Here is a 20185-nt window from a genome sequence, read left to right on the forward strand (position 1 = left end):
CATCTCAGGCCCAGGAATTACTCAAATATCATTAGCAGAGTCCAATTAAAGAGAGAAAAGCAAACTACTTCTAAGCTGAGCATCCATACCCAAAGAAGACAGAGAGGCCCCAATTTTAATCACTTTCATTATCAAAACAGGCCCCCCGCTGGAGCCTTGTAATTGAAAGTCAACTGTTTTAACGCGATTTGCATTTTATCAAAGCGTATTGAGAGGGCTCACAGGAGCGTTCTCCCCTCGGGTCCCTGGCCCTGCCTGGCACCGGCACCGCGACCCAGGGCGGGGGGAGCCAGAGGTGCCCCCGCACCCCAGCACCTGCTCGGCACTGCGGGTATGATGCTGTCCCCTCGGGAGTGGGGACCTTGCACGGTGGCAGCAACTCCAGCCACAGCGTCACGGCACTGCGGCGGTGCTGGCCGGGCTGAGCTTGCCGGCAGTTGTCCTTCGTGCGCGCGCAGACAGGCTGAGCTCGGTGCTGACCTTCCTCGCTTCCAAACACAACTCGCTGCGGCATCCGCTCCGAGTCCTCCCTGTTCTGCAAAAGCTCTTCTCCTGCTTCTTCTGCAGCAGCTTCCCGGGCAGACGAGGGGCTCAGCACACCCGAAGCCAGCTCAGGAAGGCAGGGGACAGCCAGGTTTTCGGTGGCCCCAAGCACGACCAGCCCAGCCCCAGTCACCGGCACACCGCACAGGGCCACCGAAGGCTTTTCTCCACCATCATCCTCAACACGGAGCCGGGTCTGCAGCCGGACGCGGGGCCAGGCTGAACCACGTACAGCACAGAGCAAGTTTTCTGCATCCTCCAGTCCCCTTCCCGAAACCAGCCCAGAGCACGAGAGCAACCCAGAGTGCTGCCAGGAGGGGGAAAGGCTGCCCCATCCCGGCCGCTGTCTTTTCCTGTCTTTATCCCGTATCCATCCTCCGTCTCCCCCATAAAACCCATCAGAGCCCAGCCCCGGTATTGATGGTGCTGCTGGCACACGCCGCTCCGGTCTCCTCCCCAGGGTGTCAGGGCTGCGCTCACCGCACGCCTGGGCTCGCTCCTGCAGCCTCGCCAGCAACCGTCAATCTCCATCAAGCCTGAAGGCACCTATTAATCACGTTAGAGAGAGGCCCTAATTTAAACCTTCTGCCTGCTGCCACACGCTGCCTGCTCGACTCCCTCTGCCAGCCCGTTTCAACGGTGAAGAGCAGGAGGACCCGCAGCCCGTGGTGACGGGGAGCATCCTCCAACGGGCCCAGGGTGTTCATGCCGCTCCCGGCGATGCGGCAGCAAGGAACAGCACAGAGGAATGGCAGCACCAGGAAGGTGGTGGTGAGAAGAGGTATCCCCCAAAGCGGGGTCCCGCTGAGCCACGGGCATCCCCGGAGGGACCCTTACCCCAGATTAACGGGATCCCAAAGGAGGAAAGGAAAGGTTTTCCTCCTCTCTGGATGCATCAGCAGCTGTTTGAGCTGGGAGCCCCTTGCACAGAGCAGAAGTTGGCGGCAGGCTGGATCTCACCCGAAACCCTCCAGGTCTCCGTCCAGGAACCCACCGCCTGCTGCGGCAAGAGGCACCCGAGGCTGCCAAGGGGGAGACGCCGGCGGGTCCAGCCCCAGAGTGAAGCAGGGCTTACGGGGCCGCACGATGCAGGTGCCTCTCAGGATGCAGGCAGCACCATGGGGCGGCTTTTGGCAGCAGAGATGTTTACCTGCTGCAGTGCTCGGAGCGCGGCAATGCCCATCCCAGGTGCGCACAGGACAAGCACAGTGCTGTAACCGGTCACCTTGGGGCTCCTCTTGCCTGATGGAGCAGCAGATGAAGCAGAGCACAGCATTTTCCACAGGAATTTCCATCACTGCAGTTAGCGCCTTCCACCCGGCACGTGCTGCTCCGGACCTGCAGCGGGTCCCCAGCGGTCCCCAGCCTCGTTCCTCCATCTTTCTGCATCCCAGAAGGATGCAGCCAGGGCGTGTGCCGACACGAGAAGTGCACATCCCACCGCGTGCTCAGCAGCCAGCACTGCAGCATCCCCGGGGCAAACGGCACGTGCAACACTGGTGACTTCCACCTGCACCGGGAAACCATCCCTGCTCCCTCTTTGGGCTCAAAACCAAGCTCGGGCGTAGCCAAGACCAAAGCCGCCGTACTTCTACTCTGCAAGAGCAGAGCCCGTATCTCCAGTCTCCACCATGCTCAGTGCCTCTCACTCCTCACAAGTGGGTACAAAAGCACATTCTGTTTGCGGCCTGTAATTCTCTGAAGGCTCCACACCGGCGCTTTGCTCCTCACCCGCAAGAACACAGTTTTACGAAGAGGAACAAAACCCGTCGTGCCCGCTGGCTCCTCTGCCAGGGTGGCCACGCCGGCTGCAGCCGCTCCGGGCGGAGGATGCTCTGTGCTCCCGCAACCCTCCTTTGCACAGCTGCTTGCAATCGCATTAGCAGCGGGCTTAAATTAATAAAGTTGTTTGTCTTGTCAGCATGTGCTACACGTTGAACAAGCACCCTCCTGGGAGCCGCGCTCCCACGGTGCAGGGACAAGATGGATCCTGCCCAGGACGAGCCGTCTCCGCAGCCGGCACTGCCCCATTACAGCATCCCTGCTGCTGTAAGGGGCCCCAGTCTCCTGCCTCCTGACAACCCTCTTCGTCCCTGGGGAGGGAGCTCGATGTCTTCAGCATCACACACCTGCAGCCCCCAGCTGGGAGACCCCAATGTGAGGGCACGCTCCCCCTGAGGCACCCCAGAGCGGTTTGCCCTCGGTTCATTGAGGGGCTGGTGCTCTCATGGCAGGTGCTCGCTCCCCGCTCGCTCCAAGACAGCATTTATGCAGCCATCAGCATGGCCGGTGAAGGAGGGCCGGGCAGCATCGAGGACGGGGACCAGGACAGCAGAAAGCTTGTGGCACACAGCCACGGCGAAGCCTCCGCTGCTCCGGTCCACGGTGAAATAAAACCGACCCAGCAGAAAAGCCGCAGGACAAATGGAAACCACACAATCGATACGATCATCATCTCTCTCCCGGCATGAAAATAAAAGGCAAAGCTGCAGACGCTGTTTTGGCACAAAGTATCAGCAGATGAGCACTGACTCACAGGGCTCGGGGGTGAAACAGGCATTTTTGGGAAGGGCACTGGTAGAGGTGTTGCCCCACAGGCTGGGGACACACACCCAGCGATGCCCCAGACGCCCCGGAGCACCCGGGGCAGCATCACCGTGCAATCCCCCAAATCTGAGCCTGGAGGGGCATCACCGGTGGGTGCCATGGCCGAAGCGTGGCGGTGCCGGCCCCGCAGACAGGTGCCACGCATCCCTGCTCCCGACACCAGACCGCGCGCCCCACAGAGCCCCCTCCTTCCCTGAATCCCCCCCAAATCACCGGTACCCTTGGAGGTAGCGCTGATCGCAGATGCTGAAATCAGCTAATGAAAGTTATTTATGAGGCGATTACCAAGTTGGCTGTGCCAGCGCTGAATTAAGATAATTTGTAATTACGTGCAATGCTTTTAGAATACAGCACGCTTATGTTTTTAGTCACTTGTTTTATTAAATTAAACGCTCGGGCTAATTACAGGCATCCTTTGGATATCTCCCTCTCAACTCTCAACCCACGGGGAGCCTGTCACCAGCAGATAGCGCGTTCGTTGCTCCAGTGTGTTTGCTCACGCAGGACCGTTCGGGGCTGTAATCAGCCAACTATAAATTACCTCGTTAAAAACGGGATTACCCTTCGCAAGGAAAGCCTCTGCTTAAACCCATCAAGATTCTCGTGAAAAGTAATTTCTAAGCAATTGAAGTTTTTGTTTCGCTGGCATTAGAGGAGAATATTTCTGGCTGAGGAATATTTGGGGAGTAACTCCTTAATTCAGACTTTGGCCCTGGAGCGAGAGCATCTGAAGGGACATCTCACGGCTCCGCTGTAACCTCTGCCCAGCTACAAGCATCTTTAGGTAGCGGCAGGGAAGGCAGTGCCCCTTCCTAGGAACTAATCGGGGAAATCACCCGAGCACGACGTTACCCGTCAATGGGGAATTCATTAACTGGCGGCGCTTTGGCAACGCGCACAAAGAGCCACCTCTCCACGGACGAGGAGATAATGTCACCGCTAATGAGGAAATTGAGATGTACAAAAATACTCAGTAATTTCAGAAGGTTGGGGTTTTTTTTAATTTTACAACACCGCAATGTTTGAATTCTATTTTAAATGAACCTGACTTTCCCCCGACACCCTTGTTGAGCCAAGGGAGCACCAGAAAAGCAGCCCAGCGCGAGACGCTCCGAATGTCTCACAGCCAAGACCCCTGGAAAAGCTGATCTAGCCCATTACCGGGTTGCACCGTTATGTGCTGGAGCTGCACCAGCGGCATCAGTGGCCCACGGGGAGCCGACAGCCCCGAGCACGGTCAAGGGTGGCCAGGAGCATCCCTCCCAGAGCACGCCGGACCAGCCCAGGTTTTCCCTGAAAGGGATGGTTGAACGGGAGACAAGGCATTTGCTTTCACAGCATTCTTCCTCCCAACACCAGATTTAGCCCACCCACAGCTTGTGTGTCTTCCCCAGGTATGCTTTCCTCCAAAAAAAAAGAAGAAATCATGCTACTTAATTTGGGTTTATGCTGAATACCCATCCACTTGCTGTAACGCAGAGCCTTGTAGGGCTTATGGAACATTTTAAAAAATATTTTCCTCTGTGGTTTCAACCTCTAATCTTTGCCCTAAACCTCAGCAGCCCCATGAACAGGCAGAGAGGATGCGCAGCCCCCGCGGGGGTTTCCTCTGCCCACCAACACTCGTGTCTCCAACACGCTGCAGCCACCACCGGAGGGGACAGAATCCATCCTCTGCCGAGCTGCCACCGCAGGGACCAGGCGCTTCATCCAAGCCAGGGCAAATCCCACCCCCCCCCCGAGTCATCCCCTCCTGCGGCACAGTGGGGGCTGATCTGTCCCGGGGTCCCTGCCCCACTCAGCTCCTGCAGTGGGACACGGTGGCACGGCAGCGGAGATCCCGGCCTGCCCCGTGCAGGATCGCAGCAGATAACCAGGCTGGTCCGAGCATCGCCCCGCATCCCTGGGGGCTCCGCTGTGCCAGCCGAGGACCAGCCCCTCGCCCAGCAGCGTGCTGCTACCGTCCTGGGGAGCCGTTGGGGCTGCTTCCCCCCCATCCAGGGAGCCCCCAGGGACAGACCCCCCACAGACAGACCCCGGGGGGATCTCCACTCTCAGCAATGCCAATGTCAAGTCCTGCCACAACCCAGCCCCAAGCAGAGAGTGACACTCAGAGCACCGGGCTGCAGGAGGGAGCCGACACAGGAGGGGACAGTGCAGGCGCAGTGGCACGGCACGGCTCCTGCCCCAGCAAAGGGGGCCAGCCCTGCCCCTGCCTGCCTGCAAACTGGCAGCAAGGCTCAGTCAGGGCAGACAAGGCAACGTCCCCGTCCCCGCTGCCTGCTGGAGGAAATCTTTGGGATAGAGCGCCCTGCCAGACCATGACGACTCCACTCCTTCCCACATTGCTCTCCAAGCCAGAGGGAAATGAAGGAAGGGAGCTTGTGGCGCTGGAGGAGGACTCTTGCCAGCCTGACTCACGTCAGCAATCCCTGGGGATTTGCAGGGGAGGACGATGGCAGCGGCACCCTGCGCCGCATTGCTGGTCCCGGCAGCGGGGGTCTGAGCCGGCTGCAGGGTCCCCTCCACAGGACAGAACATGGGAGAACAGAGGCTGCAAAAATCACCCAAACACAGCACTTTTGTGGAAAGAGACCCATGTCTCGGTGCACCATAAAGCACCCCACTTACCCTGGGCAGCCCCCGACACTGTGCCGGGCGGTGGAGCCCGGAGCAGCCTCTTGCAAAGACACCCCACACCGGTGGGCTCTGCGGGACCAACCCGGCTCCCTCCTCGCTGCAGCAGCTGTCCCCGCCGTGGGTCATGGTGGGGGACCCCAGGGGTCCCTTCTGCCACCCCTCTGTCCCTGAAGCGTTGAAGGGAGGTGGCTGGCACAGGCACAAAGCCCCAGCACCCACCCCACCCAGCCGATCCCAAATGTGTTAACAAGCCCAGAACCCCGGCAGAGCAGCAGCCCCAGCTCCACAAACGCCTCCATCCATGCATAATGGAGCTTTTATATTATTTTCGACCAAAGAGTAATTTATCGTCCAAAATCTCCCTGGAAAGTGATTCAATATGCTAATTGTCCCAACCAGTACAAGCGCCGGCGGCTGGCACGGCTAGGTCTGCCAGAGGAGGGATTCTTCCCTGCAGCCCCCCTGGGAAGGTAAGGGAGAGTGAAGGACGGACACCCCCAGCCTAGATAAAGCTCGCACCCCCCCGACCACTGGTGCTGCAGACTCCACGCCGGGTCATCCCCACGCTGCATTTCCCCCAAAACCCCAGCCAAAGCACGGAGCTACCCGAGAGCATCGAGCCTACCACAGGCAGGGCTGGAGACCGAGCAGAGTTTGACAGATAACGGGTAAAAACCATGTCAGTTCGGAGATGGTGGTTTGGGCTACCCCGACCAAAGCCAGTCAGCCCCACAGGGCACCTGGGGTCCCCTGCGCTGCCCACGTGTCCCCGAGCTCCCCAGTGCTCCCAGCCAGACCCGCCTCGCCTCCAGCTCCGCTGTCGTGGCAGTTCCCCGAGGCTCGGCGCTGGCATTTCACACCTTCCCTGGCATTTTGGGTGCAGCGGGTGTCATGCTGCACCAGCAGCTGGGGACAGAACAGCCGGCAGCGGGTATGGGAGGCTCAGCAGCTTGAAATCCAGCCGCACATGCGTTGGGATGGGGCACCACTGCGGACACCGATACTGTGGGGCACCGAGCAGGGGGTCACGCGGCCTTTAGGTCTTGAGCAGTATTTTCGCTGATCTGCTTACAAAGAGCGTGAAAACAGGGTCACCGGTCTCAGAATGGGGCCAATTTGGACCCAAAGCCTAGCTGCGGGACTCTGCCAAGCCAGGGGATGCTTCTGCCTTGTTTCAGACCGTCCCTAAAACCGTCCCTGAGGGGACAGGGACAGGCTCTGCTCAGAGTGAAAGAGCCAGCAGCTGCTGGCAAGCTCCCCATCTCGGGTGGTGGCAGCCATTTCAGGACTTAAGGAAAAACCTCCACCTTTTCAACACTGTTAACCTGAATTTCAGATGATAACTGCAAACCCTGAGGGATGTGTAATGGGGCTGTCACTCAACATACCTCACTGCCCCGGCCTTGGGGTCGCACGCCCTTTCGGAGCATGGGAAGGGACACACATGCATCCCCTTTTGACCACATCCCTGCTCCTGGGGAATTTAACTTCTGCTAATCCTCCAGCCTACAAAGTGCAGCCCCGCGGTGCACCAGCAGCCCCGGGTGCCAGGTTGAGGGAGGCATTTTAAGTTGTGAGAGCAGCTCAGAGCCCAGCTCAGAGCTGCCCGCAGAAGATGAAGCTGTACTCGAGCGCACCGTGCTGAACCCGCACGTGATAGAGGGGAAGAATAGCAGCCAGCAAAATCTAGGACAGCAGCGGCCAGGCGGGAGGCAAAAAGCTTTTAAGGATGGAGCTGCTGTCCCCTCCACGGGGCCCGGGAGACGGGACATCTTGAGCTGTCACTGTCCCCATCACCATCCCGCCCCGCTCGCAGGCCACCCCGCGACCCCCTCGCCAGCCCCGGGGAAGCCACTTTGCACCAGCGGCTGCCGTAAGACTGGCAGCGGTGCAGGCAGGCAGGGTCCGTGGCGCAGGCAGGGTCCATCCTCGGACCCCGCAGCAGAGGGTCAGGGTAGGAAATGCCGAAGGGGGGTTGTCCTGCACTGCCCCTCGTCCTTGCTCTTTGTCCCTTGCCCAGCACCTTTAGTAGAGGAGGAGGCTGTGGAGCCGAGGCACCAGGGCCGGTGCCGGCAGAGACGTCTGTCCAGCCCCACCGCTGCCCTTCATCTGGCACACCGAGCGCAACCTGGCAGCCCTCAGCCCAGCAGCCGGAGCCTCCATAGAGGTGGCTGTTTGCAGCAAACCAGGGGCGTGCATGCAGCATGCAAACCACACACGGTCCACGTCCCGTGTCACTGCCAGCGCGCTCACAGGTGACACCCGGGCTATGCCATGCCAAGGCAGCCCTGCACCGGGAGGGGACAAGCCCTTCCCTGGCACCAAGCCCTGCAGATCCAGGGCAGCTCCTCCATGGGAAGCTTCTTTCCAAGGGGCCCAACGGCTTTGCCCCTTGCACCAGGGATTTCAGGAGGTGCCAAGGCAGGAGCTGTTCACGTACAACATGTCAGGGCGGTGACAACCACCTGAGCGCTCCTGCCACAGCCGGGCACCAGCAAAGCCTGCCTGCAAGCCGATGCCCAGAGGTGAGAGAGTGCTTGGGGCTGCACCAGAAGGAGCTTGGTGCAGGGGCGAAGCTTTGTCCTCTCTGCTCTGGGGTGTGGGAACAGGAGTGGAGCATCCCTTGCAGGCCCCATGGATGATCGGTGCCAGCAAAGGTCCACGACTGCGTGCTGGAGCATCCCCTCCCTGCAGCCCGCCCGCAGGTGAAGGAGCTGGGTGGGCTGCGGGTGCCAGCGAGGGACACACACCATCCCTTGCAGCACATCTTCAAATGTCTAGCAACTAAATAGAGATCTCCAGCAGCCAGTGCTAATGGCAGGGGGAATATTCATGATTACTCTGAGCCGGGAGAGCGTCGCACGGCGCTGGGAGAGGCGCGTGGAAGGGAGGTGTTAACACAGCTGAAACACCCGAGTGATGCAAGGGGGGGCTGGGGGAGGCACCGAGCTCTCTGCTCCAGCAATCCTCCCCCTCTGTGGAGAGGGATGCCTTTGTCATGCTCCCGGCTGGAGGTATAAAAGCTCAGCCTTGACCCGCAAGCAGAAAGCAGGCAGCAGCACGCTTTGCTGTAACCAGCTCTAAACCAAGCCGAGCGCAGGAGGAGGAGCGAGGCGGCAGGGCAAGAATCATAGAATCATAGAATCATTAAGGTTCATTAAGAACACGAGCCTGGGGATGTTTCTCGGCATGGGAGATTCCCCCTCCTGCCTCTAGCCCAATGCCACAGTGGGTCCACGCAGTGATGGAGCTGCTGGTATCCCTTCACCGCCCCGGGGAGCTGGGGCAGGGGGTACCCCATCAGCCGGCCGGAGCAAGCCAGCAAAGGCAATGCCAGCTCCGTGACAGTGCCCTTGAGCCAACATGCGCCCCAGCTGTGCCCTCCAGCGTCCCCTCGGTCACCTCGAGGCACCAAGGGGCGATCCCACTGGTCACAGGGCAGGATCCGGGGTGATGCCAGGGTGATGCTGGGTGCCACCAGGTCAGAGCCCCACTGCAGCCGTGCCGGGCACCAAACTCAACCTCCTTGCAGGACGCCGTGGCTCCCCACAGAGCAGAGCGCAGCCGGCAGGGACGGCTCTGGCTGCCTCCCAGATGGAGCAGAGAGGCCCCTAAAGCCATACACCACTGGGAAAAAAAAAATTAAGCCTTCGCAGAGGCAGGTTCATCACATACCTAAAATCACAGGCTTAAGTTTCCCGAGGCACAAGGGTGCTGTTGCTAGGCAGGATGTTAATTGCACAGTTCAGCAACATGGCAGAATTGCACAGCTCCTCTCTAATTTAGTGCAATTTAACCATCAATAGAGGATTTGCAGTAGCGTCCTGATGACATCAAAAGGTCAAAGCTTCATTCTCCCATCAGCATTTTCATGCTCGCCCAGCAGACCGAGAAACATTTGCCACAGCCTTAGCACGGCGTCAGACCCAGCCAACCCGAGAAGTCGGGCAGCCACGTGCAAAGGACACCAGGTCTGCCCGTTTCTGCTTTAACGCTTCTGGGCTGCAGGCGCTGGAGATGATTAAGCCTCTCCAAGCAGAGCAGCTCCCAGAGAGCACGATGCAAAGCCCGGCTGGAGTGTCGTCCTCCTAAATGTGAGCTGGCAGGTGCCTGGATCCTCCTCAAAGCATCAGTGTCGAAACACCAGGCACTTCTGCCGGGTCAGAATTGCAACACTTAAATGTAAGTTGTTTGGGAAGTATTTTAGCACAGCCCAATCTTTGGGGCTTATTACTTACACAGCATCAGTAAGACCAAGCACTTAAGCGCCGCCACTATTCGCAGAGCATACGGTCTGGAGTTGTATCTTCCTCCCGGCTGCATCTTCCTCCCGGTGACACGGGCCCTGGAGCCACGCGGTGTGAGTTAGCTGTTGCCTGTGGTCACGGAGCCGTTGCCTCGTAGAGAAGCTGCTCCGTAATTGCCGGCAAGCTCCTGCCCATCTCCCCAAACCGGTGTCAGCCACAGCTCCAGGGCTGGCCAGCTGCCCGCAGCCCGTCACCAGCCCGGCCTCTGCTCCTCCACGCTGCTGCTGCCTGCTTTACTGCTTTGAGGTTTTTCCTTTTCTTTTTTGCTAATAAGCTTTTGCTCTCAAAGCCACGAGCAATTTCCCGGGATGCCAGAGGCTGTAATCCATACAGGAACGCAGCTGTGCCAGCTCGCTAATTAATCCAGCCCAGATTAGGCCTCATACCTGGCCCCGACAGATCCCCTGGGAGCCAGGCTCTGGCTGTGCCGTTGCGTGTTTGTACGTCTGCTTTCAGCCAGGGGGGGAAAACCCACCTGCGATAAAGCAGCGGTATTTTACCAGGGTTCTGGATCAGCCCGAAGCTCCCCAAAAGCCCCCACCCCAGGATTTAGCACCCTGCGCTGCCAGGAGCTGGACCTCAGCAATCCGGAGTCCCGAGTCAAATGCCAAACAATTGCTTTCCCACCATGGAAAGACTTAGGGGGAAGGGAGAGAGGAACGGTGGAGAGATGTGCAAGCTAACCATTTTTACACTAGAAAAAGCATGCTACCTAGAGGGCAGAAAACAGGTTGCAAGAACATGCTGACTTCATATGTCTTCTCCCTAGAAGCTATTGCAGCCCCTATTAAATATTGATCAGGGAACTCCAGTGCCCCCACTTTCTGCTCCCGCCTCTCCTCAGATGCGCCTCTCCTCTGCCAATATTTAGAATACATTAAGGCCATATGCCCGAGCACTTAGCGTTTTACACCGTGCTGCTCCGCCGGCGCGGCAGGGCTCACTGCACGCCCCATCCACGCCGGCAATCAGTTCTGTTACACAATACATGGATGAGCTACGATGATCCTTGTAACTGTAATTTAGCGGAGATGAGACACTGATGAGTTCATGGGTTTGTTTCTCATTAATCTTTTATGCTTGTTGAGTGCAGTGTGCTTTTTGTAGTACAAACCCTGCTCAACAAATAGGGAAGCAAGATCCTCTCTCCACGCGGACCCCGCCACCCTCGCAGGCAATCTGCCTGCCGCCGCGGAGCCGTACGGCATCCCTCACCAGGCAGGGCTCATCTTGGCTGCAGTAGCCTTGAATTCAATTCCGACACAGAGATCCTGGCCAGCCGGGCATGACCCACAGGCTTTGACCTGCTGCAGACAGGGACCATCCTCATTGCGCCAACGGGGGATGATGACAACAAGCTGGACATCCTGAGGGAGCTTGGCTGAGCTGGGGGATCCCCCAGGTTCCTCCAAGGCTGGTTGCCTTGAGCCACCCATTACTAGAAGGGTGAAGGTACCAAGAACAGCCCAAAGCAATGGGAGAAGCCAGCAGACGAGCGTTAAGCCAAGGAAATGAGGGATCCTCCTTGGGAAGGAATGGAAACCCCTGCCGAGTTTGGGAGCAGCCTGGATGCCTCTCTGGGATGGACAACAGGAGATGAGTTTGGTACCAGAGACTTTAAAAACAACAGAGAAGGGACGTCTGATAGCATCAGCCCGGACACATTGCTGATACCCTAAAAATGCCCTGAAGGGAAAGTCGAGGGCGCACATCCCATGTAATCAGTGTCCTTGTGGAGTCCCAGCGTGGCTCCCCTTCCCTGTGCTCCCGTCTCAGCCCTTGGCTCTGGCTACCGGGGGGATTTCCAGGGAGCCGACCAACAAGCCTCCCACCAGGCTGGCAGATCCAGGCACTCTTCCTTCCTTCCCAGCCACCAAAGTGTCTTCAAAGACCATGCTGCTGGCCTGGGCAGGCTGCAGCAAAGGAACTGCTGCACCGGAGACACCAGCAAGAGCTGCCACCGCTGCGCCGAGGGGCTCATGGGCAGGGGAGAGAAGGAGGGAGGCACGAAATAACCCTATGGTACTAGAGAAGCCCAGGGGGATCCCAAGTCATGTCCGAGGGTTTCGGTAGTGATGGGGAGCTCCCGAGCAGGCAGAACCCTGCAGACTGCTGGCTCGCCGCTGCCTGTGGCAAAGGACGCGCAGGCAGGGCAAGGCAGGTGGAGACGGCCCTGCCAGAGCTGCCCCACACAGCCTGGCTCCAGGAGCTGCCTGCAAGGGTTGTGCACTGGCAGGCACGGTGGGAGCCGTGGAGGAAAACCACCCACGCACCCCAGCTCCGGTGCTGCCCCGGGAAAGCTGGAGATTGGTGGCGGAGCTGCTGCCAGTACCGAACCGGAGAGGGGCCGGAGATGACAAGCCGGGGGAGCGAGCGGCTCCCTTGTTTTCGGCACTGAAGAAGCCTGGGCTGCCATGCCATTGGCATTGTAACCACCGTTATTTGTGCCGTCACCCAAACAGCTCCGGGGGGCTTTGCAAAGCAAACCGAGCATTTTGCTCGCCAGCCAGCGCACCACTTCCAAGCGGCCTCCGCCAAACTCCCAACCGCCCCGGCAGCGCGGCGGGGACACAGCCAGCCGCACCGTGCCGCAACACCGCCTCTCCTGGCAGGGGCCACGGTCCCCAGCCCGCGCTCCCCAGAGCCTGCCGAGCCAAGGATGCCAGAAGAGCCTCTGCAGGGACAGGAGGAACCGATCCACGTTCACAGCTAACGTTCAAACTTCTGCCAAGCCGAGCGCAGCCGCCCTCTCTCCAAAATCCGGCTTGCTGCAGAAAAGCACCAGGCAGACACCTGCAAACCATCTGTCGAGCAGCCCTCGCCTCGCCGAGCACGGCACCGACCGCGGGCGGCTCCCACCGAGAGGGGCCGAGCAGGACGAGGCCCCCACAGGCACCCGAGGCTTTGCCAGCGAGACCCACACGCCATCGGGTACCCCGAAGTGTCGCAACGCTGGAAGAAAAAGCTCATTTCCAGGGATAAAGCAGCTGCGATTGCTAAAAACAGGTGTGATGGGATCCTTCCTGAACAGCTCGTTTCCCAAATCTCAAACAGGGTTATAAATCCATCTCAAACAGTGTCAAAACCAGCAGCTCGGGGGGCCGGGCTGCCCTCAACCCTGAGGTCCATCCCCTGCCCTTCCCAAGCCGTGCAGCCCCCGACAGCTCCTGCTCCAGCGGTGCCGGCCGGGGCTGGCAGCAAGCTGGGCAGGTTGTTTTTAACAAAGGGCTTCCAGTTTCACATAAATATTCTGGCAATCAGCAAGTGTCAGGGAAAGGAGCAGAGAGAAAGTACCGCCATTTGATAGGGTTTGGGTAAAATATGGCTCTTTCTAAAATCTGCTGGAGCATGGCGGAGAGCCTGTGGGCAGAACGATGAGGAGCAGCGGTGCTGCCGGGGGCCGCTGTCCATCACCTGCCCTCATGCCACACGGCTGATACTCTGCCTTCATCCAGGCATTGCTTGTCATTGCCCGGCGGCAAGGAGGTGACGAAGGTCACCGGGCTGTGCTGCTGGAAGGCAGATCGGACATGAAATTCAAGGCAGAGAAAAATCCTTGTCAGGACTTAAATACCAGCACCTCTGGGAGCCAGCGGTTTGCAGTCAAACACCATGTGAGGAGCACCAACCTTCCGGCGTCATTGGTCTTTGCGGCAGGACACGTCGTGCCCAGCTGGGCAGACAGACGGACAGAGCCACGTGCGTTTTGCCCAGCATCACCCCCCCCAGTGAGACCAGAGGGGAAGCGGTATCGCGAGCACCCTACCCCATGGGACCCTGCATCCCCACCAAGCAGAGATGCTGAGACCACCCAGCGGATCAAGCCTGATGGCTGCGGCCTCTCCCTCCCTGCCCGGCCCCAGTGCAGGGCTGATACCTGGCTGCGAGGGTCCCCACCAGCTGGGAACAAGGACCCCTCGCAGGTGCCAGCTCCCGCTCTCCGGAGGCTGGCGGGTGCGGGGGCTGGCTAATCCCTCATCTGCTCGCAGCTCAATGGGAGCCAGCAGTTCTCTGCCTTGAAAACGTATCAGAAAGCCAAGGAACCCGCGCACAAGCCCATTTGAGAAGGGGGAAAAAAAAAATCCAAGCCCAAACCTGTCTGTTTTTTCTTTTTCTGAAGCCATTTCCAGCTTCCCTGTGTTTCCAGCTTTTCACTGCTTTCTGTTTGTGGCAGTGCCTGCTCCTCTAACTTTGCCCGGTACAGTAACAGCCCTGACGCTCGTGTCAGCTTTGCAATTAGCTGCCACCGTGCCAAATGCGCTCCCGGCAGACGCGAGGCTTGCCATCACTTGGGCAGCACGCTGGCAGCCGGCAAGCCCCGGCAGCCAGAGCAGGCACAGCGCCGGGGTCCTGCTCCTCCAGAGACCCACCACCTTGCACCCCCACCGGAGGGGACTGGAGGCACCCAAAGGTGCCCAAGAGCCCTCCCCAGCACCCCACCGCTGGCGTCGGTGCAGAGCGGGTGGACAGGCGTGAGCCAGCATCCAGGATAAACAAGAAAAAACAGAGAGCCTTGGCTTTATGTCCTCAGAAAATATGGCTGGAAGGTGCCCCAGGGCCGTCCAGACAATCCTTGAAGAAATCCCCCACCGCCAATGTCAACCTTATCTCTGCTGCACAGGCAGGAGCAGGGACCATCGAGTCCTGGAGCAGCGGCACAGCCAGGAAAGGAGCCGGGACATCTCCGCTCCCGATTCCCTTTCCACCTCCTCCCTCTGGCTCCCAGGGCCGAGGAGGGGCCCCAGTGCTGCCAAAACCCCGAGCCCCCCAGCAGCAATCGCATCCCTCCCCGCAGCCCCGCTCCGGCCAGGGGAGACACTGCCCCACTTTCAGACTTCAAAAAAACCCCAACCCACCACCAGCAGAATGTTTTCTTCCCTTTTTTCTCTTTGAATCAGGGTCCCTGTGTTTGACTCCCCCACTCCAAGAGTATGACCAATTAAGATATCAGTTTAGATAAATTGGGGGATTGGAGCAGATTTGTACTGCCGTTGCATCAATTGGGCAAATATAGCTTGCTAGAGCACAGAGCCGCTAACGAGATTCTGTAATTTAGCTGTCCAAGGGAATGAATTTCTGATTAAAAAAAGCAAAGCTGAAACCTCCCGAACGCCGGGAACGGTGGTGACACCGAGACCCAGGAAAGCCCTGGTCCCCGAGCCAGAATCACCACTTGTTGCCCGCAGCAGCAGCGCCCATGCCAGCGGATCCGGCAGGTCAGAGCCCCTCGCAGCCATCGCTCCTCCCTGGGGGTTTGCTCTTCCTCCCATCCCATGGAAACACACGCCAGCGGCACTGCCAGACAGGGCTCTGCTCCCACGCTCAGCCCCCCTGCCGGTACACGGGCTGCTTTGCCTTCAGTCGGATCCAACGCACCGGCAACCTGCTTTGGCAGGGCCAGATCCGTCACCAAGACAGACAGACCACAAACCCCACCACGGGGTACAAGGGCTGAGCAGGGCGGGACGCCAGAGTGACGGGCATCAGCTGCAGCGATGGGGAAGGGCTTCCCCATGCCCAGAGACGCCTCGCTCACCCCAAAGATTGGAGCACCCCATGTTTCGAGCCCCAGATGTGGACCACAGCTGTGAAACGAGGTCCTGCCTTAAGGCTGCGGGCTTAAATGCGGCAGAAACCGGCCCTGGCTCCAGCCCAGCCAGACAAGGATCAGGCAATTTCACCGGAGGTGAGCGCAGCACCAGCCGCAGTGAGAGCAGCAGTACACCTCAGCCTGCATCCCGGTGAGCCACTAAGCCCATGGCAGTGGCAGGGCATGGCCTGGGGAAGGATCGCCACAAACATTCCTGCTCCGGACACGCTGCCCTGAACTAAGGGGGCTGGCCCAGCAAGGGTCTCCAGCCGTCCCTGCGCACCATGGCACCGGCACTGCACCTACAGACCCAGCACCTGAGCAGCAGCGGGAGATGCACCTTCATCTGAATACGTTACGTTCCCTGACAGAGACAAGCGATAGAGATATTAAATGCTATCAGCTCCTGCTCTCAGGATTCATTTCGCGCTGGATGATGAAGGCGGGAGATGAAAGGCTGTAGGATTTTATTACGCTGAAATTTCAGTTTGTCATTTCCCATCTACTCGATCAGGTGCCTTGGGACCAATTTGCACTCGGCGGGATGGAGATGGATCTCCCCGGCGAAGCCGTGCTAACTACATGCTACCTACTACGTTGGGTACGCGTCTAGCCCCAACCACAGGCAGAGCAGCTCGCAGCCAACGCTGCCGAGCTCCAGCACTCTGCTACGGAGCTGCCGGATCCACACACAGCACCTCATGGGTAAAGCCTTCCAGAACAACCCAAAATCAACCCAATATGTATAGATGTGTGCATGCCTTGCGCTCAGACTGCACCTTTGCAAGGGCAGCTAGGATCAGGGTCTCCCACACTGAGCCCCCCAGTGCAGAAAGCTCCAAATCATAGGAGCTGGCGCAGGGATTAATAGGGAGCAGCAGCAGCAGCACCAAAGGGTCCCCTGTGGGGCTGGGGGAGTTCAGGGGCAGAAAGCATCCCCCTGAAAGCAGCAAAGCACTGAGTCAGAGATGGGGGAGAGGGGCACACAGCTGAGCAAGGTGCCCAGTTTGTCTGGATGGGGCTTTTTTAGTCGGTTGTTGGGGGCTTTTTTATGTTTTTTCCTTTTTTTTAAACTAATATTTCCAAATACCGAGCCCACTCCATACAGCGAGCTCCCCAAACGAGAAGCCAGACACAGACCAGAGACTCGGCTGCGATCTGGCAACCTTGAGGTTCTGGGGCATCTGCAGCACGCTTGCGAGCGTGCCCCCAACATGCTTCCCTGCGCCACCGCATTAAACACGCCCAAGCGCAGGGAAAGAGGAGGGTAAACACCATGAGGGGCCGCAGCGAGACCCCAGACTCAGTGGGGGGAAGAGCCCACGTTCAGGGCATCCCCTGGGCAGCACCGTGAATGGCGGCGGGGCCAGCAGTGAGCCTGGCAGCTCCCAGCAGGCAGGGAGAAGGCAACCCCCCCCGCCGGCACCGGTGACCGCTTTGCAGCCGCCCCGCACCCTCCCCACCGTGCAAGTGTGCCGCTTGGCTCGCAGCGGCTCCCGTCCACCCGGCACTGACGCCAGAGAAACAGCAGGAGGAAGAAGCTAATCTGGGAAGTTATTCATAATTCAGTGTGTACAAAACAAGGCGGCATCCTAGGAGGGAGGAATTTCCAAATTACCGTTCCCACAGCAACCCGGGCTCTGCCCCTGCGCACACCAACAGCTCGGGGAGCCGTGGCACGCAGTGCCGTCACTTGCCAGCGTGGCAAGGCCAGCACCAGCCGGCACTCAGCGCATCAGTGCCATTCGGGGAAAAAAAAACAGCCCTGGAAAAGGCGGCTTTCGCGTAATCCTGGGTGAAGGCTGGCTTTCTGCTCCCGGATGGAAAGCCCTCCTCTCGCTCGCAGGCGGGAGCGCTCCGCACCACCTCGAGAGGCGTTGGATGAGGAGGTTTCCGCTAGGAACAATGTGGGTGCTCAGCAGGTGTCTCAGCAGCTCTCAAGTGCATCAACCATTAAGGGGGGAAAAAAATGAAAGAAAGAAAAAAGCGGCAAGCAGATCAATCCCTGCCCTAAGGAGCTTTTGGATGGTTTCAGATCAGTTGCCGCCAGGCGAAGCCGGGCAGTGCCTGGCTCCTGTGCCCACACTGCAGGTCACAGCCCTGCCGGCAGGTACCGGCTGCGCCCCTCCCGCCACCCGCTCCGCACCAAGAGAGGGGCACGGGGATCAAACCGGTGTCCCAGCTCCCAGCCCAGCAGAGGCGCTTTGAGCAGAGGTGAAGGGGACTCAGCGTGCGACCTGCAGCCACGCAGCAGAGCTTATTTTGGGCGCTTTCATGTCACTGCCGAGCGCGGGGCTGGAGGTTCAGTGCACACTGGCTTGCAAGATGCTCAAACCGAGCACAGCGGAGACCAAGCTGTGCACGAACAATGCGGCGTTTTCCAAAGACTTCAGCCCCTGGGATTTCTCCATCAGATCCTGATGCTGCAGATCTCCGTGAGTCAGACCCCAGCATCCCTTTGAGCCGGAGGACGGAGGAGCCTGCTCCTCCCAGAGGCGGGGAGGAAGGAGGGAAGCGCTCCCCGACCCCAGCCAGCCCCGCAGAGGAGGGGAGAGATGCTCGGGACAGCACGTCCGAGCACCTCGCTGAATGGCACAGCGGGGAGGAAAAGGAAAACCAAAGGGTTTCGCACACTTTGCATCATCTCCAGCAGCCCTGCGGCCTCCTGCTTCTCCCCCCAGCAATGAGCAAACATCAGGCCACAGGGGAAGGGGAGGGCAGAGCTGCTGCTGCGCCGTACGAGCAAAGGAACGGCACCAGCCCAAAGCCCGAGGCTGGCAAAGGACCTGAGGATGCCGAGCAGCAGCTCCCCCACTGCCCATCCACCGAGAGGCATGAGTCTGCAGGGGATCAGTCACCCATCTGCCAGCATGTCCCCGAGCAGCATCCCACCACACATCGTCCACAGCCCCACAACCTGGAAACAGGGCTCTCCCAGCTCCCCAGAGCAGAGAGCCGCAATGGCACCCGCAATACAGAGGGGGAAACTGAGGCAGGAGACGAGGGAGGCATCGGTCTCCCTACAGCCATCAAAGTGCATGCTCAAACCCTCCCCAAGGCCTCCTGCATCCCGTGAGATGGGGCTCCCCTGGGAAGAAAAAGGGGTACTTGGCGGGGGGGGTCAGGCCAGATAGAGGAGCCGCCTCATGGGGAAGGGATTCCATCCAGGGATGGTCACGGACACCGGCGATTGCTGCCCAGCAGAGATGCTCCACCGCTGGGGAGCGGAGCAGAGCACCCTTCCCATCTCACCCCGCGATCACCTCCCCACCACACGTCCCCACGGTCACCTGCGTGCTGTCCCCCTCCAGCCGGGGGGGTCGGATGCTGGACAGGTGAATGGTTTTGTGGTCCCCAGAGTTCAGCTTCACCACGATGGCGTCCGCGTTCAGCACCTGCATCACCTGGGGAGAGAGAGAGGCCCAGGTGAACACCATGCCTGCAGGCAGCACGAGTCCTGGAGCCGGGCACTGCTGCAACACTGCCCAGGCTCTGGCACACACCCCGACCCACCCCGGCTTTGGCCCCCGGCAGATGGCATAGAGTGAGCAGCTCCAACCCCATCCCGGGTGCCCGGTGGGTCACTGGAGCAAATATGTCTCGCCGGCGCATCTGCGGTCCTGCTCTCCAAGCCCAAGGAGCTCAGCATCGGTCAGAGCCCTGCAAGGTCCCCAGACGGTGACGCTGCGGCACACCAGCACACCGCCAGCCATGTGCCATCCTGTGCCGGGGCTCAGCCCCCAAGAGTTTCACTCCAGAAACAAAACCAGAGAGGGGACTGGACCACAGCCATCGCTACCGGATGATGGACATGCACCCATAGAGGAGGGAGCGAGCACAGCCCGCGGCGGAGACTCTTCCACCCCACGATCGTGTCCTGGCTGGTGGTTTTCCACCCACCCAGGGAGCAAATTAATTAGAAAAACTGGTGGCAGAGGCAGGCAGGGCTGTGCAGGCAGGCAGAGGACAGCGGGGCTCAGGGCACACTGTTTTAATCTTCTCAGTTTTCATTAAATGCCGCTCTCCAGCCCAGAGTGAGTGGCAGCAGGCAGAGCAGGACAAGGCACCCGGGTATTCCTGCTGGCAGGGCACGGACCTTCCCCTGCCTGCTCCCAGCACAAACCCAGTCCCCCCAGTCACACCAGGGCAAAAGGTTCCCATTGTTGCTCATCCACGACGAGCTCAGGATCGCAGCCCCATGCATCCCCCCAGAGCCAAGCCAGAGCCTGGGGGGAAATGGAGGGAGGAGGGCAAAGACTTGCTCCCCTTGCAGCACTTTTTGCCCCAGCAAGCACATCAGTCCCTCAAAGTGTGCTTAGCCAAAGGGATAACAGGATTATAGGAATAAAAATTAAAGCAGACACTGAGGATTGCCGGAGCTCCTCTCGGCACAGCAAACCCCCCCAGGGGACATCCCTACCCATGGACTCAGCCTCTCCCGGGACCCAGATCCTTTGTTTTTCATAGGCAGAACCGAGCCCAAAGCAATTTGCATGCT

The 20185-nt window shown here is 59.4% G+C and overlaps 1 protein-coding gene across 1 annotated transcript in view; it reads right to left on the reverse strand.

Moving 5' to 3' along the window:
• SND1 (staphylococcal nuclease and tudor domain containing 1) overlaps nucleotides 1–20185 on the reverse strand; it is a 138256-nt gene that overhangs the window by 97960 nt on the left and 20111 nt on the right. The window contains exon 10 of the mRNA XM_076363753.1: nucleotides 18978–19091. Within this exon, the coding sequence (XP_076219868.1) occupies nucleotides 18978–19091 (114 nt within the window). The remainder of the gene's footprint in view (nucleotides 1–18977; nucleotides 19092–20185) is intronic.

The sequence above is a fragment of the Aptenodytes patagonicus genome, unplaced genomic scaffold (genome assembly GCF_965638725.1).
Source record: "Aptenodytes patagonicus unplaced genomic scaffold, bAptPat1.pri.cur scaffold_86, whole genome shotgun sequence".
In the NCBI taxonomy this organism is placed as follows: domain Eukaryota; kingdom Metazoa; phylum Chordata; class Aves; order Sphenisciformes; family Spheniscidae; genus Aptenodytes; species Aptenodytes patagonicus.